General features: G+C 46.4%; 1 protein-coding gene across 1 annotated transcript in view; it reads left to right on the forward strand.

The window, feature by feature from the left end:
* Positions 1 to 3,710: 3,710 nt before the first annotated feature.
* The window catches only part of LOC135513326 (protein Jade-3-like), a 45,894-nt gene continuing 24,717 nt past the window's right edge, over positions 3,711 to 24,887 (forward strand). The window contains exons 1-7 of the mRNA XM_064936246.1: positions 3,711 to 3,886; positions 13,132 to 13,190; positions 14,157 to 14,216; positions 17,343 to 17,425; positions 18,655 to 18,812; positions 20,194 to 20,384; positions 21,328 to 21,539. Coding sequence (XP_064792318.1) covers positions 14,168 to 14,216; positions 17,343 to 17,425; positions 18,655 to 18,812; positions 20,194 to 20,384; positions 21,328 to 21,539 — 693 coding nt within the window. The 5' untranslated portion in view covers positions 3,711 to 3,886; positions 13,132 to 13,190; positions 14,157 to 14,167. The remainder of the gene's footprint in view (positions 3,887 to 13,131; positions 13,191 to 14,156; positions 14,217 to 17,342; positions 17,426 to 18,654; positions 18,813 to 20,193; positions 20,385 to 21,327; positions 21,540 to 24,887) is intronic.

The raw sequence follows: 24,887 nt of genomic DNA on the forward strand, positions 1-24,887 counted from the left end.
TTTTGTTGATATAGGACTCATTTTACTGTGGATATAGATACTTTTGTACCTGTTTCATCCAGCATCTTCACAAGGCCCTTTGCTGTTCTGCGATTGATTTGCACTTTTCGCACCAAAGTACATTCATCTCTAGGAGACAGAACGCGTCTCCTTCCTGAGCAGTATGACGGCTGCGTGGTTCCATGGTTTTTATACTTGCATACTATAGTTTGTACAGATAAATGTGGTAGCTTCAGGCATTTGAAAATTGCTCCCAAGGATGAACCAGACTTATGGAGGTCTACAATTTATTTTCTGAGGTCTTCGCTGATTTCTGTTGATTTTCCCATGATGTCAAGCAAAGACGCACTGAGTTTGAAGGTAGGCCTTGAAATACAGCCACATGTACACCTCCAATTGCCTCCAATTATGTCAATTAGCCTATCAGAAGCTTCTAAAGCCATGACATAATTTTCTGGAATTTTCCAAGCTGTTTAAAGGCACAGTCAACTTAGTGTATGTAAACTTCTGACCCACTGGAATTGTGATACAGTGAATTATAAGTTAAATAATCTGTCTGTAAACAATTGTTGGAAAAATTACTTGTGTCATGCACAAATAATATGTCCTAACCGACTTGCCAAAACTATAGTTTGTTAAAAAGACATATGTGGAGTGGTTGAAAAACTAGTTTTACTGACTCCAACCTAAGTGTATGTAAATTTCCGACTTCAACTGTACATGGTAGTTGGCTGGCAATAGCCGTAACCAGGTATAGTAAACAGATATACAGGATCTCCTGTCTCAGGGTAATAACTGGGCTCCCAAGTGGTGCAGCGGTCTAAGGCACTGCATCTCAGGTGTCACTACAGACGCTGGTTCGATTTCAGGCTGAATCCCAACCGGCTGTGATTCGGAGTCCCATAGGGCGGCGCACAATTGACCCCGCATTGGCCGGGCTAGGTCTTCATTGTAAATAAGAAAGTGTTCTTAACTGGCTTGCCTATTTAAATTAAGGTTAAAAAAAATAAAAAAAATAAATAAAAATATGTATATATATATATATATGGTAGTTGGCTGATAATGGCCATAATCAGGTATAGTAAACAGAAATAAACTCAGCAAAAAAAAAGTCCCATTTTCAAGACCATGTCTTTCAAAGATAATTCGTAAAAATCCAAATAACTTCACAGATTTTCAATTGTGAAGGGTTTAAACACTGTTTCCCATGCTTGTTCAATGAACCATAAACAATTAATGAACATGCACCTGTGGAACGGTCGTTAAGACACTAACAGTTTACAGACGGTAGGCAATTAAGGTTACAGTTATGAAAACTTAGGACACTAAAGAGGCCTTTCTACTGACTCTGAAAAACACAAAACGAAAGATGCCAAGGGTCCCTGCTCATCTGCGTGAACGGGCCTTAGGCATTCTGCAAGGAGGCATGAGGACTGCAGATGTGGCCAGGGCAATAAATTGCAATGTCTGTACAGTGAGACGCCTAAGAAAGCACTACAGGGAGACAGGGCGGACAGCAGATCGTCCTCGCAGTGGCAGACCACATGTAACAACACCTGCGCAGGATTGGTACATCCGAACATCACACCTGCGGGACAGGTACAGGATGGCAACAACTGCCCGAGTTACATCAGGAACACACAATCCCTCCATCAGTATTCAGACTTTCCGCAATAGGCTGAGAGACGCTGGATTAAGGGCTTGTAGACCTGTTGTAAGGCCGGTAAGACCATACATCACCGGCAACAACTTAGACTATGGGCACAAACCCACCGTCGCTGGACCAGACAGGACTGGCAAAAAGTGCTCTTCACTGACGAGTTGCGGTTTTACCTCAATTTTGATGGTCGGATTCGCGTTTATCATCAAATGGATGAGCGTTACACCGCAGGCCTGTACTCTGGAGCGGGATGGATTTGGAGGTGGAAGGTCCGTTATGGTCTGGGGTGGTGTGTCACAGCATCATCGGACTGTGCTTGTTGTCATTGCAGGCCATCTCAACGCTGTGCAATACAGGGAAGACATCCTCCTCCCTCATGTGGTACCCTTCCTGCAGACTCATCCTGACCTGACCCTCCAGCATGACAATGCCACCAGCCATACTGCTCGTTCTGTGTGTGATTTCCTGCAAGACAGGAATGACAGTGTTCTGCCATGGCCAGTGAAGAGCCTGGATCTCAATCCCATAGAGCACGTCTGGGACCTGTTGGATCGGAGGGTGAGGGCTAGGGCCATTCCCCCCAGAAATGTCTGGGACCTGTTGGATCGGAGGGTGAGGCCTAGGGCCATTCCCCCCAGAAATGTCTGGGACCTGTTGGATCGGAGGGTGAGGGCTAGGGCCATTCCCCCCAGAAATGTCTGGGACCTGTTGGATCGGAGGGTGAGGCCTAGGGCCATTCCCCCCAGAAATGTCTGGGACCTGTTGGATCGGAGGGTGAGGGCTAGGGCCATTCCCCCCAGAAATGTCTGGGACCTGTTGGATCGGAGGGTGAGGGCTAGGGCCATTCCCCCCAGAAATGTACAGGAACTTGCAAGTGCCTTGGAAGAAGAGTGAGGTTTCTTTTTTTAACATCTCACAGCAAGGACTAGCAAATCTGGTGCAGTCCAAGAGGAGGAGATGCACTGCAGTACTTAATGCAGCTGGTGGCCACACCAGATACTGACTGTTACTTTTGATTTTGAACCCCCCTTTGTTCAGGGACACAATATTCAATTCCTGTTAGTCACATGTCTGTAGAACTTGTTCAATTTATGTCTGTTGTTTAATCTTGTGATGTTCATACACATATGTACACATGTTAAGTTGACAGTGAGAGGACATTTCTTTTTTTGCTGAGTTTATATGTTCGTTGGCTGACTGGCCATATCCAGATATAGTAAACAGATTTACAATATATAATCCACTTAAGACCTTCATCCTTCACATCTTGATTCAACTTAGTTTGTTGACATTTCTCTGCAATTAACATACACACACACATGTTTGTGTCAGTAGCAAATTATTGTTGACTGAAACGGACACATACACTGAGTGGACAAAACATTAGGAACACCTTCCTACTGTTGAGTTGCACCTCCTAAATTCATCGGGGCATAGACTCTACAAGGTGTCAAGAGTTCCACAGGGATGTTGACTCCAATCAAGTTGTCAAGTTGTCTGGATGTCATTTGGGCGGTGCATCATTCTTGATACACACGGGGAAAACGGTTGAATGTGAAAAACCCAGCAGCATTGCAATTCTTGAAACACTCAAAATGGGGTGCCTGGCACCTACTACTGTACCCTGTCCAAAGGCACTTACATATTTTGTTTTGCCCATTCACCTTCTGAATGGCACACATACACAAGCCATATCTCAAGGCTTAAAAATCCTTCTTTAACCTGTCTCCTCCCCTTCATCTACACTGATTGAAGTGGATTTAACAAGTGATGTCAATAAGGTATATTTTTCACCTGGTTAGTCTATGTAAAGACCTGATTTTCTTAATGTTTTGTATACTCAGTGTATTCCAAGTGTTGTATGTTATCAAAAAAAAAAACTCATATACAGTTCAATATATTTGACAGAATATCACCAGTTTAGTTCAGTACAGTAGCGCAGGCCAATGCTTTAACCAGAGACCGTAAATATACATTCAATACATTTTAAACCATAGTACAGTGTTGACCATACAGCCCCAAGCTAGGCGGAGTCTATGACCCAGCGGACAGGGTGGTACAATAGCCCTGTTATGCCGTAATGCGGAGAGCTTGCTGCTAACTCTGGGAAATACTGTCCCCCAAAAAATACCGTTTTACTAAGAGTCTGCGGTGTTTTATATGTGAGGAATTGGGTGATAGAAATCACGAGTCTCAGTAAGCTGCAGAATTTACCGCTGCCCCAAGGTAAGGTCGCTGAACAATCTTGTCGTTGTGTGCCGAGCCTGCTTGCCATATGGTTCAGCCAGGCTCTATGGCCTGCTAACGAGATAACTTCCTCCTCTCTCATGTAGATATTTCACCCTCGTATGGCACAAATTATTAATGTGATACGCGGTCACATCGATACTCTAATGGATTAACGTCTGAATTAATTGAGACATTGAGAAATGCCGCTGGGAGCTAAAATGGAGTGATTATTTTAGGCATCGCAAGTAGCCGGAGTGGTGGTGGTGTTGGTGGCGGCGCCGTTTGATTTCAGCCACCGCGGTGCTGTCGTCCACGTCATGAAGCGAGGCCTGAGCTTGGCGCTCGGGCCGCCAGTGTTTTGTCCCGGTCTGGATGTGTGTGGTTTGTCCCAGTCTGGATGTGTGTGGTTTGTCCCAGTCTGGATGTGTGTGGTTTGTCCCAGTCTGGATGTGTGTGGTTTGTCCCAGTCTGGATGTGTGTGGTTTGTCCCAGTCTGGATGTGTGTGGTTTGTCCCAGTCTGGATGTGTGTGGTTTGTCCCAGTCTGGATGTGTGTGGTTTGTCCCAGTCTGGATGTGTGTGGTTTGTCCCAGTCTGGATGTGTGTGGTTTGTCCCAGTCTGGATGTGTGTGGTTTGTCCCAGTCTGGATGTGTGTGGTTTGTAGTTTTGGTCTAGCAATATGCAATATACATGGTTTTACAGAATCTATATTTTGAGTGACAGGGGCTGGGGTCTGTTGATTAGCTTCAGGAAACTGGTCATTTGCGGAGGTAAATGTTGGATAGTGGATTTGTCGTTCTTATTTACATACTGGGATTCCATATTACTGTTAGGCAAACCCAATTTGATATATAACTAGCTATGCTTAGACTTGTTAGTTGATGGTGAATAACGTAGTAAGTTAGACAACGCGTCCTGCCATAGTTATAAGAACAAAACACAATGATTTCATGCACTTTATTCTCATGAAAATAACTTTCCTTTTTCGTAAATGAGAGTAGTTAATCTATGGAACTGTAGTAGCAAATATATTTATAACTAACCCAATATAGACCATAACTTGTCGTTTCCAATTGGAGTAAATGAATGATATCGGGAAGAACGAGCACGGATATAGTCAGAGCCAAGCAGGAGCTAGTGAGATCCTATTGGCGCTTTCTAGCATTGGTTTGCATATTTCCGTTAGGGAACGCCTACTTTGAAGTGAGCCTGTGTAATACTTCTGTTTGCCCTGGCTTTCCTTCTAAACAATGTCATTTTTAAAAACTTTGACATAGGGGAAAGTCTACAAAATCCAGTCCACTCCGTTTGTTACAGTTTCTAGTTTTGGAAACCGAAAACTGTATGGAGATCAAATGTTTAATCTATGAGGAAATGTGTAGCATAACGGCCATCTTGCTCAATCTTCTCCCACTGCCGGTCACTGGACTTCCTCTCGTCACCATATTTGGTAGTGAGTGTGAACGCCAACCGGATGCCTCACATTTATACATTCGGTCTCATTGTTATAATATCTGTCTCATTGTTCTGTCTGTGGAAGTGGTGTCAGAGGAATTCTGGAGGAAACAAAATATTAAGCGGATTGAACTTCTTTAGGAAAACCTCATCTTATGTTGTAAACAAACATCATTATGTTGTCATCGAGTCACGGGTATTTATTTCCAAGCTGTAGCACACAATATTTTACATACAGCAGGTTTTTAAAGGACCAAGGAGTTTGAATTGCTTCATGTTTTCATTTTTGCCATGGAAAAAATATTGTGATTATTGGTATCATCCTGGCCCTACTAATGGTATACAGCTACGAACAGAATTTACTTTTCCAGAGTTCCTTTAAATTATTTTTTTTTTTATAGGGGTAGATTAGCAGAAGTTGAGAAAGCCACTTTCTCGCAGATGGTACTTCAGGTGTGGACCTGAGCCAAAAAAATTCATATTGTTACTAAGTTTACAAGGTTATTGAGCAGATGTTCAGAATCAGGGTCAAGCACAATGTTACAATCAAAGTAGAGTGAAGACAAACCGGTGTAAAGTAGGTTCTATGAAGAAATGGAGTTGTTTGCTTATGGAGTTGCATTTGGGGTAGACCCGTTGGCATATAGAAGCCCATTCTTCCTCACCCATGTCCAATGTCTCTCCCAAACAGGTTTCAACGCAGCATAAGATGAGGAACTTCTGTCAAATAAAATAGAATATGTCGGAGATTAAACTTCTCCGAACAGTAGGATTCGTAAATAGATAAAAACAATCTTCAGTCATTTGAAAACGTAGTTAATTGACTCCTATGAAGTGTCTAAGATGTAGGTAAAAAAAATCTTTGTTGAGAAAGTCAATCTCAGTTTTTATCTGTTGGAACGATTTAAGAGTGTCCTGAGTAAATAAAGGCTTAAGGTCAGCAATCATCTTCTTCTAGTCCAGAAGTCCAATACTCCTTATTTGGGGGGAATCTTGATTAAGGGCAAATGGTGACCAGAGTGATACATCGTCTGGAATCTGCAGGTACCTCTTTGCATGTTTTCAAGCTAAGAGTGTATTATGCACTGTTACAATTGTCAGATAAGGTCGGGATCTTTTCAATGCTATTAATAAATGGTAAGGAAGCGAATGTGCTTGGGTGACATGCTATTGATTCCATCCCAACCTAAATTGTGTGGTGTCTGTCTAGGCACCAACCCTAGTGCAGACCAGTAATATAGTTGTGGTTTTGGCAAAGAGATCCTAAATCCTTAGGTTGATGAGGGGTGACAGGGTAGCCTAGTGGTTAGAGCGTTGGACTAGTAACCGGAAGATTGCAAGTTCAAACCCCTGAGCTGTTTATTTTTTTTATTTTACCTTTATTTAACTAGGCAAGTCAGTTAAGAACAAATTCTTTGGTGGCCGAGGAACAGTGGGTTAACTGCCTGTTCAGGGGCATAACAACAGATTTGTACCTTGTCAGATCGGGGGTTTGAACTTGCAACCTTTCGGTTACTAGTCCGACGCTCTAACCACTAGGCTACCCTGCCGCCTCAGGGGGACGAGGGGTGTTACAGTAGACCATATTACAAGGGTTAGTAACATGGTCAGGGGGACTAGGGTTAGTAACATGGTCAGGGGGACTAGGGTTAGTAACATGGTCAGGGGGACTAGGGGTGTTACAGTAGACCATATTACAGGGGTTAGTAACATGGTCAGGGGGACTAGGTTTAGTAACATGGTCAGGGGGACTAGGGTTAGTAACATGGTCATGGGGACTAGGGGTGTTACAGTAGACCATATTACAGGGGTTAGTAACATGGTCAGCGGGACTAGGGGTGTTACAGTAGACCATATTACAGGGCTTAGTAACATGGTCAGGGGTACTAGGGTTAGTAACATGGTCAGGGGGACTAGGGGTGTTACAGTAGAACCTATTACAGGGTTTAGTAACATGGTCAGGGGGACTAGGGTTAGTAACATGGTCAGGGGGACTAGGGTTAGTAACATGGTCAGGGGGACTAGGGTTAGTAACATGGTCAGGGGGACTAGGGGTGTTACAGTAGACCATATTACAGGGGTTAGTAACATGGTCAGGGAACTAGGGGTGTTACAGTAGACCATATTACAGGGGTTAGTAACATGGTCAGGGGTACTAGGGTTAGTAACATGGTCAGGGGGACTAGGGGTGTTACAGTAGACCATATTACAGGTGTTAGTAACATGGTCAGGGGTACTAGGGTTAGTAACATGGTCAGGGGGACTAGGGGTGTTACAGTAGACCCTATTACAGGGGTTAGTAACATGGTCAGGGGGACTAGGGGTGTTACAGTAGACCATATTACAGGGGTTAGTAACATGGTCAGGGGGACTAGGGGTGTTACAGTAGACCATATTACAGGGGTTAGTAACATGGTCAGGGGGACTAGGGTTAGTAACATGGTCAGGGGGACTAGGGTTAGTAACATGGTCAGGGGGACTAGGGGTGTTACAGTAGACCATATTACAGGGGTTAGTAACATGGTCAGGGGTACTAGGGTTAGTAACATGGTTAGGGGTACTAGGGTTAGTAACATGGTCAGGGGGACTAGGGGTGTTACAGTAGACCATATTACAGGGGTTAGTAACATGGTCAGGGGGACTAGGGTTAGTAACATGGTCAGGGGGACTAGGGTTAGTAACATGGTCAGGGGGACTAGGGGTGTTACAGTAGACCATATTACAGGGGTTAGTAACATGGTCAGGGGTACTAGGGTTAGTAACATGGTCAGGGGGACTAGGGTTAGTAACATGGTCAGGGGGACTAGGGGTGTTACAGTAGACCATATTACAGGGGTTAGTAACATGGTCAGGGGGACTAGGGTTAGTAACATGGTCAGGGGGACTAGGGGTGTTACAGTAGACCCTATTACAGGGTTTAGTAACATGGTCAGGGGGACTAGGGTTAGTAACATGGTCAGGGGGACTAGGGGTGTTACAGTAGATCATATTACAGGGGTTAGTAACATGGTCAGGGGGACTAGTGGTGTTACAGTAGACCATATTACAGGGGTTAGTAACATGGTCAGGGAACTAGGGGTGTTACAGTAGACCATATTACAGGGGTTAGTAACATGGTCAGGGGGACTAGGGGTGTTACAGTAGACCATATTACAGGTGTTAGTAACATGGTCAGGGGTACTAGGGTTAGTAACATGGTCAGGGGGACTAGGGGTGTTACAGTAGACCATATTACAGGGGTTAGTAACATGGTCAGGGGTACTAGGGTTAGTAACATGGTCAGGGATACTAGGGTTAGTAACATGGTCAGGGGGACTAGGGGTGTTACAGTAGACCATATTACAGGGGTTAGTAACATGGTCAGGGTGATTAGGGTTAGTAACATGGTCAGGGTGACTAGGTGTGTTACAGTAGACCATATTACAGGGGTTAGTAACATGGTCAGGGTGATTAGGGTTAGTAACATAGTCAGGGTGACTAGGTGTGTTACAGTAGACCATATTACAGGGGTTAGTAACATGGTCAGGGTGATTAGGGTTAGTAACATGGTCAGGGGTACTAGGGTTAGTAACATGGTCAGGGGGACTAGGGTTAGTAACATGGTCAGGGGGACTAGGGGTGTTACAGTAGACCATATTACAGGGGTTAGTAACATGGTCAGGGGGACTAGGGTTAGTAACATGGTCAGGGGGACTAGGGTTAGTAACATGGTCAGGGGGACTAGGGTTAGTAACATGGTCAGGGGGACTAGGGGTGTTACAGTAGACCATATTACAGGGGTTAGTAACATGGTCAGGGGTACTAGGGGTGTTACAGTAGACCATATTACAGGGGTTAGTAACATGGTCAGGGGTACTAGGGTTAGTACCATGGTCAGGGGTACTAGGGTTAGTAACATGGTCAGGGGTACTAGGGTTAGTAACATGGTCAGGGGTACTAGGGTTAGTAACATGGTCAGGGGGACTAGGGTTAGTAACATGGTCAGGGGGACTAGGGTTAGTAACATGGTCAGGGGGACTAGGGTTAGTAACATGGTCAGGGGGACTAGGGGTGTTACAGTAGACCATATTACAGGGGTTAGTATCATGGTCAGGGGTACTAGGGTTAGTAACATGGTCAGGGGGACTAGGGTTAGTAACATGGTCAGGGGGACTAGGGGTGTTACAGTAGACCATATTACAGGGGTTAGTAACATGGTCAGGGGGACTAGGGTTAGTAACATGGTCAGGGGTACTAGGGGTGTTACAGTAGACCATATTACAGGGGTTAGTAACATGGTCAGGGGTACTAGGGTTAGTACCATGGTCAGGGGTACTAGGGTTAGTAACATGGTCAGGGGTACTAGGGTTAGTAACATGGTCAGGGGGACTAGGGTTAGTAACATGGTCAGGGGGACTAGGGTTAGTAACATGGTCAGGGGGACTAGGGGTGTTACAGTAGACCATATTACAGGGGTTAGTAACATGGTCAGGGGGACTAGGGGTGTTACAGTAGACCATATTACAGGGGTTAGTAACATGGTCAGGGGTACTAGGGTTAGTAACATGGTCAGGGGGACTAGGGTTAGTAACATGGTCAGGGGGACTAGGGGTGTTACAGTAGACCATATTACAGGGGTTAGTAACATGGTCAGGGGGACTAGGGTTAGTAACATGGTCAGGGGGACTAGGGTTAGTAACATGGTCAGGGGGACTAGGGGTGTTACAGTAGACCATATTACAGGGGTTAGTAACATGGTCAGGGGGACTAGGGTTAGTAACATGGTCAGGGGGACTAGGGTTAGTAACATGGTCAGGGGGACTAGGGGTGTTACAGTAGACCATATTACAGGGGTTAGTAACATGGTCAGGGGTACTAGGGTTAGTAACATGGTCAGGGGGACTAGGGTTAGTAACATGGTCAGGGGGACTAGGGTTAGTAACATGGTCAGGGGGACTAGGGGTGTTACAGTAGACCATATTACAGGGGTTAGTAACATGGTCAGGGGGACTAGGGTTAGTAACATGGTCAGGGGGACTAGGGGTGTTACAGTAGACCATATTACAGGGGTTAGTAACATGGTCAGGGGGACTAGGGGTGTTACAATAGACCATATTACAGGGGTTAGTAACATGGTCAGGGGGACTAGGGGTGTTACAATAGACCATATTACAGGGGTTCGTTTGTCAGTCGGGTATCAGGGGTGTTACAGTAGACTGCAAGTTAAACTTTCACCAATGGTGAGTCCTGTGTTATTCAAGTTCATGAAATAACTATAGTATGAACACTCAACTAACAGTTTGAGCAATGTCTTTGGCAATGAACTGCAATGTCTTTGGCAATGAACTGCAATGTCTTTGGCAATAGATAGTGTTAAAGTACAATAGTGTTTCTCGTGTTGAAGTACAATACCAGATGGATCATATTGTCTAGTGGTTCCAGCCCCCTACCAGCAGGATCATATTGTCTAGTGGTTCCAGCCCCCTACCAGCAGGATCATATTGTCTAGTGGTTCCAGATGGATCATATTGTCTAGTGGTTCCAGCCCCCTACCAGCAGGATCATATTGTCTAGTGGTTCAAGCCCCCTACCAGCAGGATCATATTGTCTAGTGGCTCCAGCCCCCTACCAGCAGGATCATATTGTCTAGTGGTTCCAGCCCACTACCAGCAGGATCATATTGTCTAGTGGTTCCAGATGGATCATATTGTCTAGTGTGTCCAGCCCCCTACCAGCAGGATCATATTGTCTAGTGGTTCAAGCCCCCTACCAGCAGGATCATATTGTCAAGTGGTTCCAGCCCCCTACCAGCAGGATCATATTGTCTAGTGGTTCCAGCCCCCTACCAGCAGGATCATATTGTCTAGTGGTTCCAGATGGATCATATTGTCTAGTGATTCCAGCCCCCTACCAGCAGGATCATATTGTCTAGTGGTTCCAGCCCCCTACCAGCAGGATCATATTGTCTAGTGGTTCCAGCCCCCTACCAGCAGGATCATATTGTCTAGTGGTTCCAGCCCCCTACCAGCAGGATCATATTGTCCAGTGGTTCCAGATGGATCATATTGTCTTGTGATTCCAGCCCCCTACCAGCAGGATCATATTGTCTAGTGATTCCAGCCCCCTACCAGCAGGATCATATTGTCTAGTGGTTCCAGCCCCCTACCAGCAGGATCATATTGTCTAGTGGTTCCAGCCCCCTACCAGCAGGATCATATTGTCTAGTGGTTCCAGCCCCCTACCAGCAGGATCATATTGTCTAGTGATTCCAGCCCCCTACCAGCAGGATCATATTGTCTAGTGGTTCCAGATGGATCATATTGTCTAGTGGTTCCAGCCCCCTACCAGCAGGATCATATTGTCTAGTGGTTCCAGATGGATCATATTGTCTAGTGGTTCCAGCCCCCTACCAGCAGGATCATATTGTCTAGTGGCTCCAGCCCACTACCAGTAGGATCATATTGTCTAGTGGTTCCAGCCCCCTACCAGCAGGATCATATTGTCTAGTGGTTCCAGATGGATCATATTGTCCAGTGGTTCCAGATGGATCATATTGTCTAGTGGTTCCAGCCCCCTACCAGCAGGATCATATTGTCTAGTGGTTCCAGCCCCCTACCAGCAGGATCATATTGTCTAGTGGTTCCAGATGGATCATATTGTCTAGTGATTCCAGCCCCCTACCAGCAGGATCATATTGTCTAGTGGTTCCAGATGGATCATATTGTCTAGTGGTTCCAGTCCCCTACCAGCAGGATCATATTGTCTAGTGGCTCCAGCCCACTACCAGTAGGATCATATTGTCTAGTGGTTCCAGCCCCCTACCAGCAGGATCATATTGTCTAGTGGTTCCAGCCCCCTACCAGCAGGATCATATTGTCTAGTGGTTCCAGCCCCCTACCAGCAGGATCATATTGTCTAGTGGTTCCAGCCCCCTACCAGCAGGATCATATTTTCTAGTGGTTCCAGATGGATCATATTGTCTAGTGATTCCAGCCCCCTACCAGCAGGATCATATTGTCTAGTGGTTCCAGATGGATCATATTGTCTAGTGATTCCAGCCCCCTACCAGCAGGATCATATTGTCTAGTGGTTCCAGCCCCCGACCAGCAGGATCATATTGTCTAGTGGTTCCAGATGGATCATATTGTCTAGTGGTTCCAGCCCCCTACCAGCAGGATCATATTGTCTAGTGGTTCCAGCCCCCTACCAGCAGGATCATATTGTCTAGTGGTTCCAGCCCCCTACCAGCAGGATCATATTGTCTAGTGGATCCAGCCCCCTACCAGCAGGATCATATTGTCTAGTGGTTCCAGCCCCCTACCAGCAGGATCATATTGTCTAGTGGTTCCAGCCCCCTACCAGCAGGATCATCTTTTCTACTGGTTCCAGCCCCCTACCAGCAGGATCATATTGTCTAGTGGTTCCAGCCCCCTACCAGCAGGATCATATTGTCTAGTGGTTCCAGCCCCCTACCAGCAGGATCATATTGTCTAGTGGTTCCAGCCCCCTACCAGCAGGATCAGATTGTCTAGTGGTTCCAGCCCCCTACCAGATGGATCACATTGTCTAGTGGTTCCAGCCCCCTACCAGATGAATCATATTGTCTAGTGGTTCCAGGTGGATCATATTGTCTAGTGGTTCCAGAGGATCATATTGTCTAGTGGTTCCAGGTGGATCATATTGTCTAGTGGTTCCAGCCCCCTACCAGCAGGATCATATTGTCCAACAGCTATTGACAGGGTTCTCCTACCCACAGCTATTCCATCTATGGACTCATAATGACATGAGCTGTTGTAATCTGTCTACAGGGATGAGAGGAGGTTGGTTGGAGTGCACCAGAGGGAGACTTTGTGACGTGACATTTATGGTGAGTTGTCTCCGTGCTGCTTGCTGATGTGTCAGCATCAAGTATTTCTCTCTGTCCCCCTCCCAGTTAGGGGGAGTGGTGAGCTCTACAGCAGACTCGCACAAGTCAATCGCTGGTTGAAAACTGTTTTCTGCCCTCTCCGAAAATTTCCCCTGGAAAATCTGTTAGCCGTTGGGGGGTCCCCCTGTTTTTGGGTGTTTCTGAGGACCCCCCCCCTACAAAAAAAACATGTTTACGTTTTGAAAAGCTTGGTTCTGGTGACCTTTTTTTTAAAGCAAAACAAAAAAAACATCTAAAATATAATTTCCACACCCAGAAATGAGCTCAATAACATTGGTAAAGTGATTAAAGTATACAGGATGTCATTTAAGGGTGAATGCTGCAGCTATCTGAAGAAACACAAGAGACCTTCTTTCTGAAATTAAAATGTTTATTTTGACAAAATGAACAGAGGAACATTTGACTGAACATCCAATTAAAGCCCACTAATTCATGTTCATCACAAACTGAGAGCATTGAAAATCTCTCTAGGTTCTGACAAAAACCTTGTTCTGACATAGTTTACAGCCTTTTGACAGAGCACTTTTGTTTTTCTGGGCTTTCAGAAAAAGAGGTGAAATGTATCACCCCTGCATCTGGATTTGTACCCCTTACAGCTTCCAGATATAAAGAAGATGGTATGAACGATGTTATTGGATAGGATGGAAGTTCTTTAGTCTCCCGTTGGGCTCTTGTATAGTTATTCTACGTCTCATTGCTCAGCTTCTCGTGCCTCTTCTCATGCCTCTTCTCATGCCTCTTCTCGTGCCTCTTCTCATGCCTCTTCTCGTGCCTCTTCTCGTGCCGCGTCTCATGCCTCTTCTCGTGCCTCTTCTCGTGCCTCTTCTCGTGCCTCTTCTCGTGCCTCTTCTCGTGCCTCTTCTCATGCCTCTTCTCATGCCTCTTCTCATGCCTCTCCCCCTGTAGGATACGTCAGGATGAAACGGCTCAGGTCTTCAAGCAGCAGTGACAGTTCTGACAATGAGAGTGAGTTCACTTTCTGCATAAACTTCATGACCTAAAACGACATGTGATTGTTTTTTATATTTTTTTATACCTAGTACACAGAGCCTTCGGAAAGTATTAAGACCCCTGGACTTTTTCCACATTTTGTTACGTTACAGCCTTATTCTAAAATGCTGAGCAAATGTAATTTAATACAATCTACACACACTACCCCATAATAAAAAAGAGCGAACCAACTTTTTTGACATTTTGATTTGACTCCACCTGTGGTAAATTCAATTGATTGGACATGGTTTGGAAAGGCACACACCTGTCTATATAAGGTCCCACAGTTGACAGTGCATGTCAGAGCAAGAACCAAGCCATGAGGCCGAAATAATTGTCCGTAGAGCTCAGAGAGGATTGTGTCGATCGGGGCACAGATCTGGGGAAGGGTACCAAAATATTTCTGCAGCATTGAAGGTCCCCAAGAACACAGTGGCCTCCAAATGGAAGTAGTTTGGAACCACCAAGACACTTCCTAGAGCTGGCCGCCCGGCCAAACTGAGCAATCGGGAGAAGGACCTTGGTCAGGGAGGTGACCAAGAACCCGATGGTCACTCTGGAGCGCTCTCCCTGTCCTTCTGGAAGGTTCTCCCATCTCTGCAGCACTCCACCAATCAGGCCTTTTATGGTAGAGTGGCCAGTTGGAAGCCACTCCTCAGTAAAAGGCACATGGCAGCCATCTTGGAGTTTACCATAAGGCACCTAAAGACTCTCAGAACAATCAGGCCTTTATGGTAGAGTGGCCAGTTGGAAGCCACTCCTCAGTAAAAGGCACATGGCAGCCATCTTGGAGTTTACCATAAGGCACCTAAAGACTCTCAGAACAATCAGGCCTTTATGGTAGAGTGGCCAGTTGGAAGCCACTCCTCAGTAAAAGGCACATGGCAGCCATCTTGGAGTTTACCATAAGGCACCTAAAGACTCTCAGAACAATCAGGCCTTTATGGTAGAGTGGCCAGTTGGAAGCCACTCCTCAGTAAAAGGCACATGGCAGCCATCTTGGAGTTTACCATAAGGCACCTAAAGACTCTCAGAACAATCAGGCCTTTATGGTAGAGTGGCCAGTTGGAAGCCACTCCTCAGTAAAAGGCACATGGCAGCCATCTTGGAGTTTACCATAAGGCACCTAAAGACTTTCAGACCATGAGAAACAAGATTCTCTGGTCTGATGAAACCAAGATTGAAATCTTTGGCCAGAATGCCAAGTGTCACGTCCGGAGGAAACCTGGCACAATCCCTACAGTGAAGCATGGTGGTGGCAGCAGCATGCTGTGGGGATGTTTTTCAGGGACTGGGAGACTAGTCAGGATCAAGGGAAAGATGAACGGAGCAAAGTACACAGATCCTTGATGAAAACTTGCTCCAGAGCGCTTAAGACCTGAGACTGGGGGCGAAGGTTCACCTTCTAACAGGACACCGACCCTAAGCACACATCATCAAAGACAACGCAGGAGGTGCTTTGGGACAAGTCTCTGAATGTCCTTGAGTAGCCCAGCCAGAGCCCGGACTTGAACCCGCTCGAACATCTCTGGAGAGACCTGAAAATAGCTGTGCAGCAACGCTCCCCATCCAGCCTGACCGAGCTTGAGAGGATCTGCAGAGAAGAATGGGAGAAACTCCCCAAATACAGATGTGCCAAGTTATCTTCATACCAATGAAGACTCCAGGCTGTAATCGCTGCTAAAGGTGGTTCAACAAAGTGCTGAGTAAAGGGTCTGAATACTTATGGAAATGTGCTATTTCAGTTTATTTTATTTGATAAATTAGCAAAAAATTCTAAAAACCTGTTTTTGTTTTGACATTATGGGGTATTGTGTGTAGAGGGGGGATACATACATTTTTGAAAATGGCTGTAACGTAACAAAATCTGGGAAAAAGTCAAGGGGTCTGAATACTTTCCGAAGTGTTTGCTGCATGTTTTGCATTTTTGTCATGACAAAAAAAACAGGTCAAACATGTACCAGGGTTGGCTCAATTTGAAATGAAGCCAGTCAATTCAGGAAGATTTAAAACCTGTACCAGGGTTGGCTCAATTTGATATGAAGCCAGTCAATTCAGGAAGTTTTAAAACCTGTACCAGGGTTGGTTCAATTTGAAATGAAGCCAGTCAATTCAGGAAGATTTAAACATGTACCAGGGTTGGCTCAATTTGAAATGAAGCCAGTCAATTGAGGAAGATTTAAAATCTGTACCAGGGTTGTCTCAATTTGAATGAAGCCAGTCAATTCAGGAAGTTTTAAAATCTGTACCAGGGTTGGCTCAATTTGATATGAAGCCAGTCAATTCAGCAAGATTTAAACATGTACCAGGGTTGGTTCAATTTGAAATGAAGCCAGTCAATTCAGGAAGTTTTAAAATGTTTTAAATAGCTTCTATATTTCAGTTTATTGAAAAGCCATTGAAAATGAAGGACATTTTTTTCGATTGAATTGTAATATTAGTTTACTTCTTGAAATGACTGCCTCCAATTAGAATTGAGCCCAACCCTGGCTTTTACGCCCTGTTCCTCTCTGCCTCCAATTAGAATTGAGCCCAACCCTGGCTTGTACGCCCTGTTCCTCTCTGCCTCCACTTAGAATTGAGCCCAACCCTGGCTTGTACGCCCTGTTCCTCTCTGCCTCCAATTAGAATTGAGTCCAACCCTGGCTTGTACGCCCTGTTCCTCTCTGCCTCCAATTAGAATTGAGTCCAACCCTGGCTTGTACGCCCTGTTCCTCGATGCCTCCAATTAGAATTGAGCCCAACCCTGGCTTGTGCGCCCTGTTCCTCTCTGCCTCCAATTAGAATTGAGCCCAACCCTGGCTTGTGCGCCCTGTTCCTCTCTGCCTCCAATTAGAATTGAGCCCAACCCTGGCTTGTGCGCCCTGTTCCTCTCTGCCTCCAATTAGAATTGAGCCCAACCCTGGCTTGTGCGCCCTGTTCCTCTCTGCCTCCAATTAGAATTGAGCCCAACCCTGGCTTGTACGCCCTGTTCCTCTCTGCCTCCAATTAGAATTGAGCCCAACCCTGGCTTGTACGCCCTGTTCCTCTCTGCCTCCAATTAGAATTGAGCCCAACCCTGGCTTGTGCTCCCTGTTCCTCTCAAACTCTCTTTTCCTTCAGGTCCTTCCACCTCATTCTGCTCCTCCAACAAGTATGGAAGCAAACCTGGAACCCCTGCTCCCATGCCCAAGAAACCAGCAGAGGTACAGTAAGAGAAGGACACTGTTTCCTGTCTATAGGCTGGTTCTCAGGTTGTTCCCTGATGACAACTCCATAGGGTTCTGGTCAATAGAAGTGCACCCTAGGGTAGAATGTCTCTGTCAGCCTGTTGATACCCCTCTCCTCTCTCCCTAGGGTAGAATGTCTCTGTCAGCCTGTTGATACCCCTCTCCTCTCTCCCTAGGGTAGAATGTCTCTGTCGGCCTGTTGATACCCCTCTCCTCTCTCCCTAGGGTAGAATGTCTCTGTCAGCCTGTTGATACCCCTCTCCTCCCTCCCTAGGGTAGAATGTCTCTGTCAGCCTGTTGAAACCCCTCTCCTCTCTCCCTAGGGTAGAATGTCTCTGTCAGCCTGTTGATACCCCTCTCCTCTCTCCCTAGGGTAGAATGTCTCTGTCAGCCTGTTGATACCCCTCTCCTCCCTCCCTAGGGTAGAATGTCTCTGTCAGCCTGTTGATACCCCTCTCCTCCCTCCATAGGGTAGAATGTCTCTGTCAGCCTGTTGATACCCCTCTCCTCTCTCCCTAGGGTAGAATGTCTCTGTCAGCCTGTTGATACCCCTCTCCTCCCTCCATATTGTAGAATGTCTCTGTCAGCCTGTTGATACCCCTCTCCTCTCTCCCTAGGGTAGAATGTCTCTGTCAGCCTGTTGATACCCCTCTCCTCCCTCCATAGGGTAGAATGTCTCTGTCAGCCTGTTGATACCCCTCTCCTCTCTCCCTAGGGTAGAATGTCTCTGTCAGCCTGTTGATACCCCTCTCCTCTCTCCCTAGGGTAGAATGTCTCTGTCAGCCTGTTGATACCCCTCTCCTCCCTCCATAGGGTAGAATGTCTCTGTCAGCCTGTTGATACCCCTCTCCTCTCTCCCTAGGGTAGAATGTCTCTGTCAGCCTGTTGATACCCCTCTCCTCCCTCCATAGGGTAGAATGTCTCTGTCAGCCTGTTGATACCCCTCTCCTCTCTCCCTAGGGTAGAATGTCTCTGTCAGCCTGTTGATACCCCTCTCCTCCCTCCCTAGGGTAGAATGTCTCTGTCAGCCTGTTGATACCCCTCTCCTCTCTCCCTAGGGTAGAATGTCTCTGTCAGCCTGTTGATACCCCTCTCCTCCCTCCCTAGGGTAGAATGTCTCTGTCAGCCTGTTGATACCCCTCTCCTCTCTCCCTAGGGTAGAATGTCTCTGTCAGCCTGTTGATACCCCTCTCTCCTCTCTATAGGTGTTCAGGAAAGACCTGATCAGTGCCATGAAGCTGCCAGACTCTCACCATGTCTCCCCTGAAGACTATTACCTGCTGGGGGACACCTGGAGACAGGAGTGGGAGAAGGGGGTGCAGGTGCCCGCCTTCCCTGAAACCATCCCACACGCCTCTATCAGGTAACCCTCCCACACGCCTCTATCAGGTAACCATCCCACACGCCTCTATCAGGTAACCCTCCCACACGCCTCTATCAGGTAACCCTCCCACACGCCTCTATCAGGTAACCATCCCACACGCCTCTATCAGGTAACCCTCCCACACGCCTCTATCAGGTAACCCTCCCACACGCCTCTATCAGGTAACCCTCCCACACGCCTCTATCAGGTAACCCTCCCACACGCCTCTATCGGGTAACCCTCCCACACGCCTCTATCGGGTAACCCTCCCACACGCCTCTATCAGGTAACCCTCCCACACGCCTCTATCAGGTAACCCTCCCACACGCCTCTATCAGGTAACCCTCCCACACGCCTCTATCAGGTAACCCTCCCACACGCCTCTATCAGGTAACCCTCCCACACGCCTCTATCGGGTAACCCTCCCACACGCCTCTATCGGGTAACCCTCCCACACGCCTCTATCGGGTAACCCTCCCACACGCCTCTATCGGGTAACCCTCCCACACGCCTCTATCGGGTAACCCTCCCACACGCCTCTATCGGGTAACCCTCCCACACGCCTCTATCGGGTAACCCTCCCACACGCCTCTATCGGGTAACCCTCCCACACGCCTCTATCGGGTAACCCTCCCACACGCCTCTATCGGGTAACCCTCCCACACGCCTCTATCGGGTAACCCTCCCACACGCCTCTATCGGGTAACCCTCCCACACGCCTCTATCGGGTAACCCTCCCACACGCCTCTATCGGGTAACCCTCCCACACGCCTCTATCGGGTAACCCTCCCACACGCCTCTATCGGGTAACCCTCCCACACGCCTCTATCGGGTAACCCTCCCACACGCCTCTATCGGGTAACCCTCCCACACGCCTCTATCGGGTAACCCTCCCACACGCCTCTATCGGGTAACCCTCCCACACGCCTCTATCAGGTAACATTGTGTCTGCAGGAACATAGCCTCTCATTGTGTCTGCGGGAACATAGCCTCTCATTGTGTCTGCGGGAACATAGCCTCTCATTGTGTCTGCGGGAACATAGCCTCTCATTGTGTCTGCGGGAACATAGCCTCTCATTGTGTCTGTGGGAACATAGCCTCTCATTGTGTCTGTGGGAACATAGCCTCTCATTGTGTCTGCGGGAACATAGCCTCTCATTGTGTCTGTGGGAACATAGCCTCTCATTGTGTCTGTGGGAACATAGCCTCTCATTGTGTCTGCGGGAACATACATAGCCTCTCATTGTGTCTGCGGGAACATACATAGCCTCTCATTGTGTCTGTGGGAACATAGCCTCTCATTGTGTCTGTGGGAACATAGCCTCTCATTGTGTCTGCGGGAACATAGCCTCTCATTGTGTCTGCGTTCGTCTGTCTGCAGGAACATAGCAGAGAAGCCTCAGGAGGTGTTGTTCACCCTACAGAAGAGGTATATCCAGTGTTGGAGTCAGGCCTCGACAGAGACGGGTTACGTTAACATCAAGGAGCTGGCCGAGGCCATGTGCTCTTATGACCTGGATAACATGGACCTCTACTGGTTGCAGGCACTCAACGCTGAGCTGGGACACATGGGTAAGGACTCAACGCTGAGCTGGAACACATGGGTAAGGACTCAACGCTGAGCTAGGACACATGGGTAAGGAACACAACACTGAGCTAGGACACATGGGTAGGAACACAACACTGAGCTAGGACACATGGGTAGGAACACAACACTGAGCTAGGACACATGGGTAAGGAACACAACACTGAGCTAGGACACATGGGTAAGGAACACAACACTGAGCTAGGACACATGGGTAAGGAACACAACACTGAGCTAGGACACATGGGTAAGGAACACAACACTGAGCTAGGACACATGGGTAAGGAACACAACACTGAGCTAGGACACATGGGTAAGGAACACAACACTGAGCTAGGACACATGGGTAAGGAACACATCCACATACTTGCGTAGGTTCGGTTTTCTCCCAGCAGAACTCTGCTCGGTGACGCGAATGTCTGTGTTCGCATACTCCCTTAAAAGACCTTCGCTTGAATAACAAGATAAAAAGTGGGAATTTTACTGTTTGTCCCTCTTGAGACGCCGTAGCAGTAACACAGACAATATACTTCCTCAATAGTCCAAATTAATCTAAGATGAATACATCAGGAATGAATTTTGACTTTTTTGCGTAGGAGGTCATAGTCATTCTATTTTACATTAAAGATATTTGGTCAAGTATTTTTCAAGTGAAAACTAGTATTTGATTTTTGAATGACGACAAACAATGAATTCAAGAAAACCCATCCATAGTGCCCACACCTACAAGGAGTAGTACTGTTGACCAATCACAGACAAGGGGCATAGACTTCAGCTCCCGAACTTCACCTGGCCTCAAGAAAAAAATGTGTGTTCAAACAGCCGTAAAAAAAATAACTGCTCGACACCAAAATGAAGGTCTCTCAGGGGAGGGTCCCGGGGATGAGCCAACTGTTATTCTGTGTCTAACTGTGTTCCGTCATTCCCCAGGGGAGGGGCCTGTAGACGAGCTGACAATGGAGCGCACCATGGAGGCATTGGAGCGTCATTGCCATGACAACATGAACCATGCCATCGACACCGTAGAAGGGCTGGGCATCGAGTACGACGAGGATGTCATCTGTGACGTGTGTCGCTCCCCCGACAGCGAGGAGGGCAACGACATGGTCTTCTGTGACAAATGTAACATCTGTGTTCATCAGGTAGGATCCTGACCACCTGATGACTATAGAAATGTAATACTAATGATAAACTGGGAGGTCCCTGAATGCTGATTGGCTGACAGCCATGGTATATCAGACCGTATACCACAGTTATGACAAAACATTTATTTTTACTGCTCTAATTATGTTGGTAACCAGTTTATAATAGCAATAAGGCACTTTGGAGGTTTGTGGTATATGGCCAATATACCACGGCTAAGGGCTGTGGTATATGGCCAATATACCACGGCTAAGGGCTGTGGTATATGGCCAATATACCACGGCTAAGGGCTGTGGTATATTGCCGTGGGAAATTGGGCATATACCACACCTAATTGGGCCTTATTGCTTAAATATACACTGAGCACTGAGCTCCTCAGCAGAGGACGGGGAGGACTATCCTCCTTAGTGAATTTCATAAGTCATTTTTAGATAAAACTATACTAAATATATTCACGTCACCACATAATTGATTTAAAACACACTGTTTTGCAATAGTCTACAGTATCTTCAACAGCACTCTGTATGGTAGCACCATGGTGTAGCCGGAGGACAGCTAGCTTCCGTCCTCCTCTGGGTACATTGACTTCAATACAAAACCTAGGAGGCTCATGGTTCTCACCCCCCTCCATAGACTTCCACAGTAATTATGGCAACTTCCAGAGGAAGTCCTCCAACCTATCAGAGCTCTTGCAGCATGAACTGACATGTTGTCCACCCAATCAACGGATCAGAGAATGAATCTAGTACTTAAAGCATAAGCTACAGCTAGCTAGCACTGCAGTGCATAAAATGTGGTGAGTAGTTGACTCAAAGAGAGAGGAAGACAAAGTTGAACCGTTTTGAACCAATACATTGCTTCAAAAAGCTTTTGTTTTTACAAATGTTTTACCTCCGGGGCCTGCCGGTGTAACTACTAAACTGCTTACTGACTGTACACTGTACTGCATGATTTTAGCATGTTTTGAACACATTAGTTCTATTAGCTATGTTGACTATGACGTTACTTTAGCAAATATGGTGACAACGATGTAGGCTGTGTGTAGCGGTTATGATATGAAAGTTTTTGGTAAGGATTTTTCGCCTGGTCACAGACAGCTGATGTGTTGTATATTGAAGTCTACTAGTGAAGGGAAACGGTGAGAGGAGGAGAGCGCGTAGAGGTCGAGAAGGAATACGTGGCTGCTATGAAAGTGAACTGTGTTTACGTGTGATTAGGGGTGTATTCATTCTGCCTATTCTGTTGAAAAACATTTCTTAAACGGAAGCAAACAAAATGGGGATAAACATACCTGAAATTGGCCTAGCTGTTGGACTAATGCTTACTCCCTAGATCAGCTAGATGCAGGCAAGCGAGTGCAAGGCGCTATTGAATGTATGACTGTCTGACACCTCAAATTTGTCTCTCAACCTGTGTGTATCAACGTTGTAAACTTTCATTCATATGCTAGGTTGTAACAACCTCATGATGGGTATAGGGGATATTAGAGTATCATGTAGGAGCATCAACCGATCACTGTTAAATTGAGCTGGGTGAATGGAATATGAATGACAGTCAACCAATATGCTGTAATAGAAATTAGGCTCATGAAAAAATACTCAGCTTAAACGTCACCGACTGACACTGACAGTGAATTAAATATAAAGGCAACATGCAACATTTTCAGAGATTTTACTGAGTTACAGTTAAAATAATGAAATCAGTCAATTGAAATGCATTCATTAGACCCTAATCTATGCACTTAAATAGCAAATGGAGGTTGCTTTTCCCATGGTTCATTTTCATGCCAGCCAGGTAGGCTAAACTCCTGTTGTAAAGACAAGCAATGTGCTTAATATTAGGAAAGTTGAGAAGTAAATATAGTAGGCCTGGCCTATAGAAAGCTGGTAGGATCCTCCTCTTTTTATTAGAGGCCATCACTCTGTTTTCTCGCGCAATTGCATAGCCTATAGAAATGTAACATGAGCTCATGGGCTCTCATGAAGTGTTTGATTAGATTTTAGGTCACATTTGCATTGATGTCAGAGTGATTAGAGGGACAATAGAGTGAGTACCAGGCAGTTAGCAAGTTTGGTAGGTTACTAATGACCATCAGTAGCATTAGAGCTTTGGAGAAGCCTTATTACCGTGACTAAACGGTCACATAGAATTTGACTGCCTTCATGACTTGTGACTGCCGGTGTGGTGGTAATACGGTCACTGCAACAGCCCTAGGTGAGACCACCGTTTACACCGTTTACACCGTTTACATCACACAGCGGGACACAACTCCTTCACATACAGTTGATCAGGCTGTTGTTTGTGGTCTGTGGAATGTTGTCCCACTCCTCTTCAACGGCTGTGTGAAGTTGCTGGATATTTGCAGGAACTGGAACACGCTGTCGTACACATCGATCCAGAGCATCCCAAACATGCTCAATGGATGGCATGTCTGGTAAGTATTCAGGCCATGGAAGAACTGGGACATTCTCAGCTTCCAGGAATTGTGTCCAGATCCTTGCGACATAGGGACGTACATTATCATGCTGATACATGAGGTGATGGTGGAGGATGAATGGCACAACAATGGGCCTCAGGATCTCGTCACTCGATCTCATATCTCTGTGCATTCAAATTGGCATCAATAAAATGCAATTGTTTTCATTGTCCGTAGCTTATTCCTGCCCATACCATAACCCCACCGCCAGCATAGTGCACTCTGTTCACCATGTGACATCGGCAAACCTCGACGCCATACCAGCTGTCTGCTATCTGCCCGGTACAGTTGACCAGGGAGTCATCCGTGAAGAGCTTCTCCAGCATGACAGTGGCCATCGAAGGTGAGCATGAAGTCTGTTACGACGCTGAACTGCAGTCAGATCAAGACCCTGGTGAGGACAACGAGCATGCAGATGAGCTTCCCTGCGCTGGTTTCTGGCAGTGTGTGCTGAATTTCACAATTTCATCAGCTGTCCAGGTGGCTGGTCTCAGACGTTCCTGCAGGTGAAGAAGCTGGATGTGGATTGGTTGGCTTGGTTTACGTGGTCTGCGGTTGTGATGCCGGTTGGACATACTGCTAAGTTCTCTAAAATGACTTTGGAGGTGGCTAATGGTAGAGAAATTAACATTTTTATTTCTGGTGGACATTCCTGCAGTCAGCATGCCAATTACACACTCCCTCAACTTGAGACATCTGTGGCCTTGTGTTGTGTGACAAAACTACACATTCTAGAGTGGCCTTTTATTGTCCCCAGCACAAGGTGCACCTGTGTAATGATCATTCTGTTTAATCAGTTTCTTGATATGCCACACCTGTCAGGTGGATGGATTATCTTGGCAGAGGAGAAATGCTCATTAACAGGGATGTA

Source organism: Oncorhynchus masou, chromosome 24, assembly GCF_036934945.1.
Source record: "Oncorhynchus masou masou isolate Uvic2021 chromosome 24, UVic_Omas_1.1, whole genome shotgun sequence".
Classification (NCBI taxonomy): Eukaryota; Metazoa; Chordata; class Actinopteri; order Salmoniformes; family Salmonidae; genus Oncorhynchus; species Oncorhynchus masou.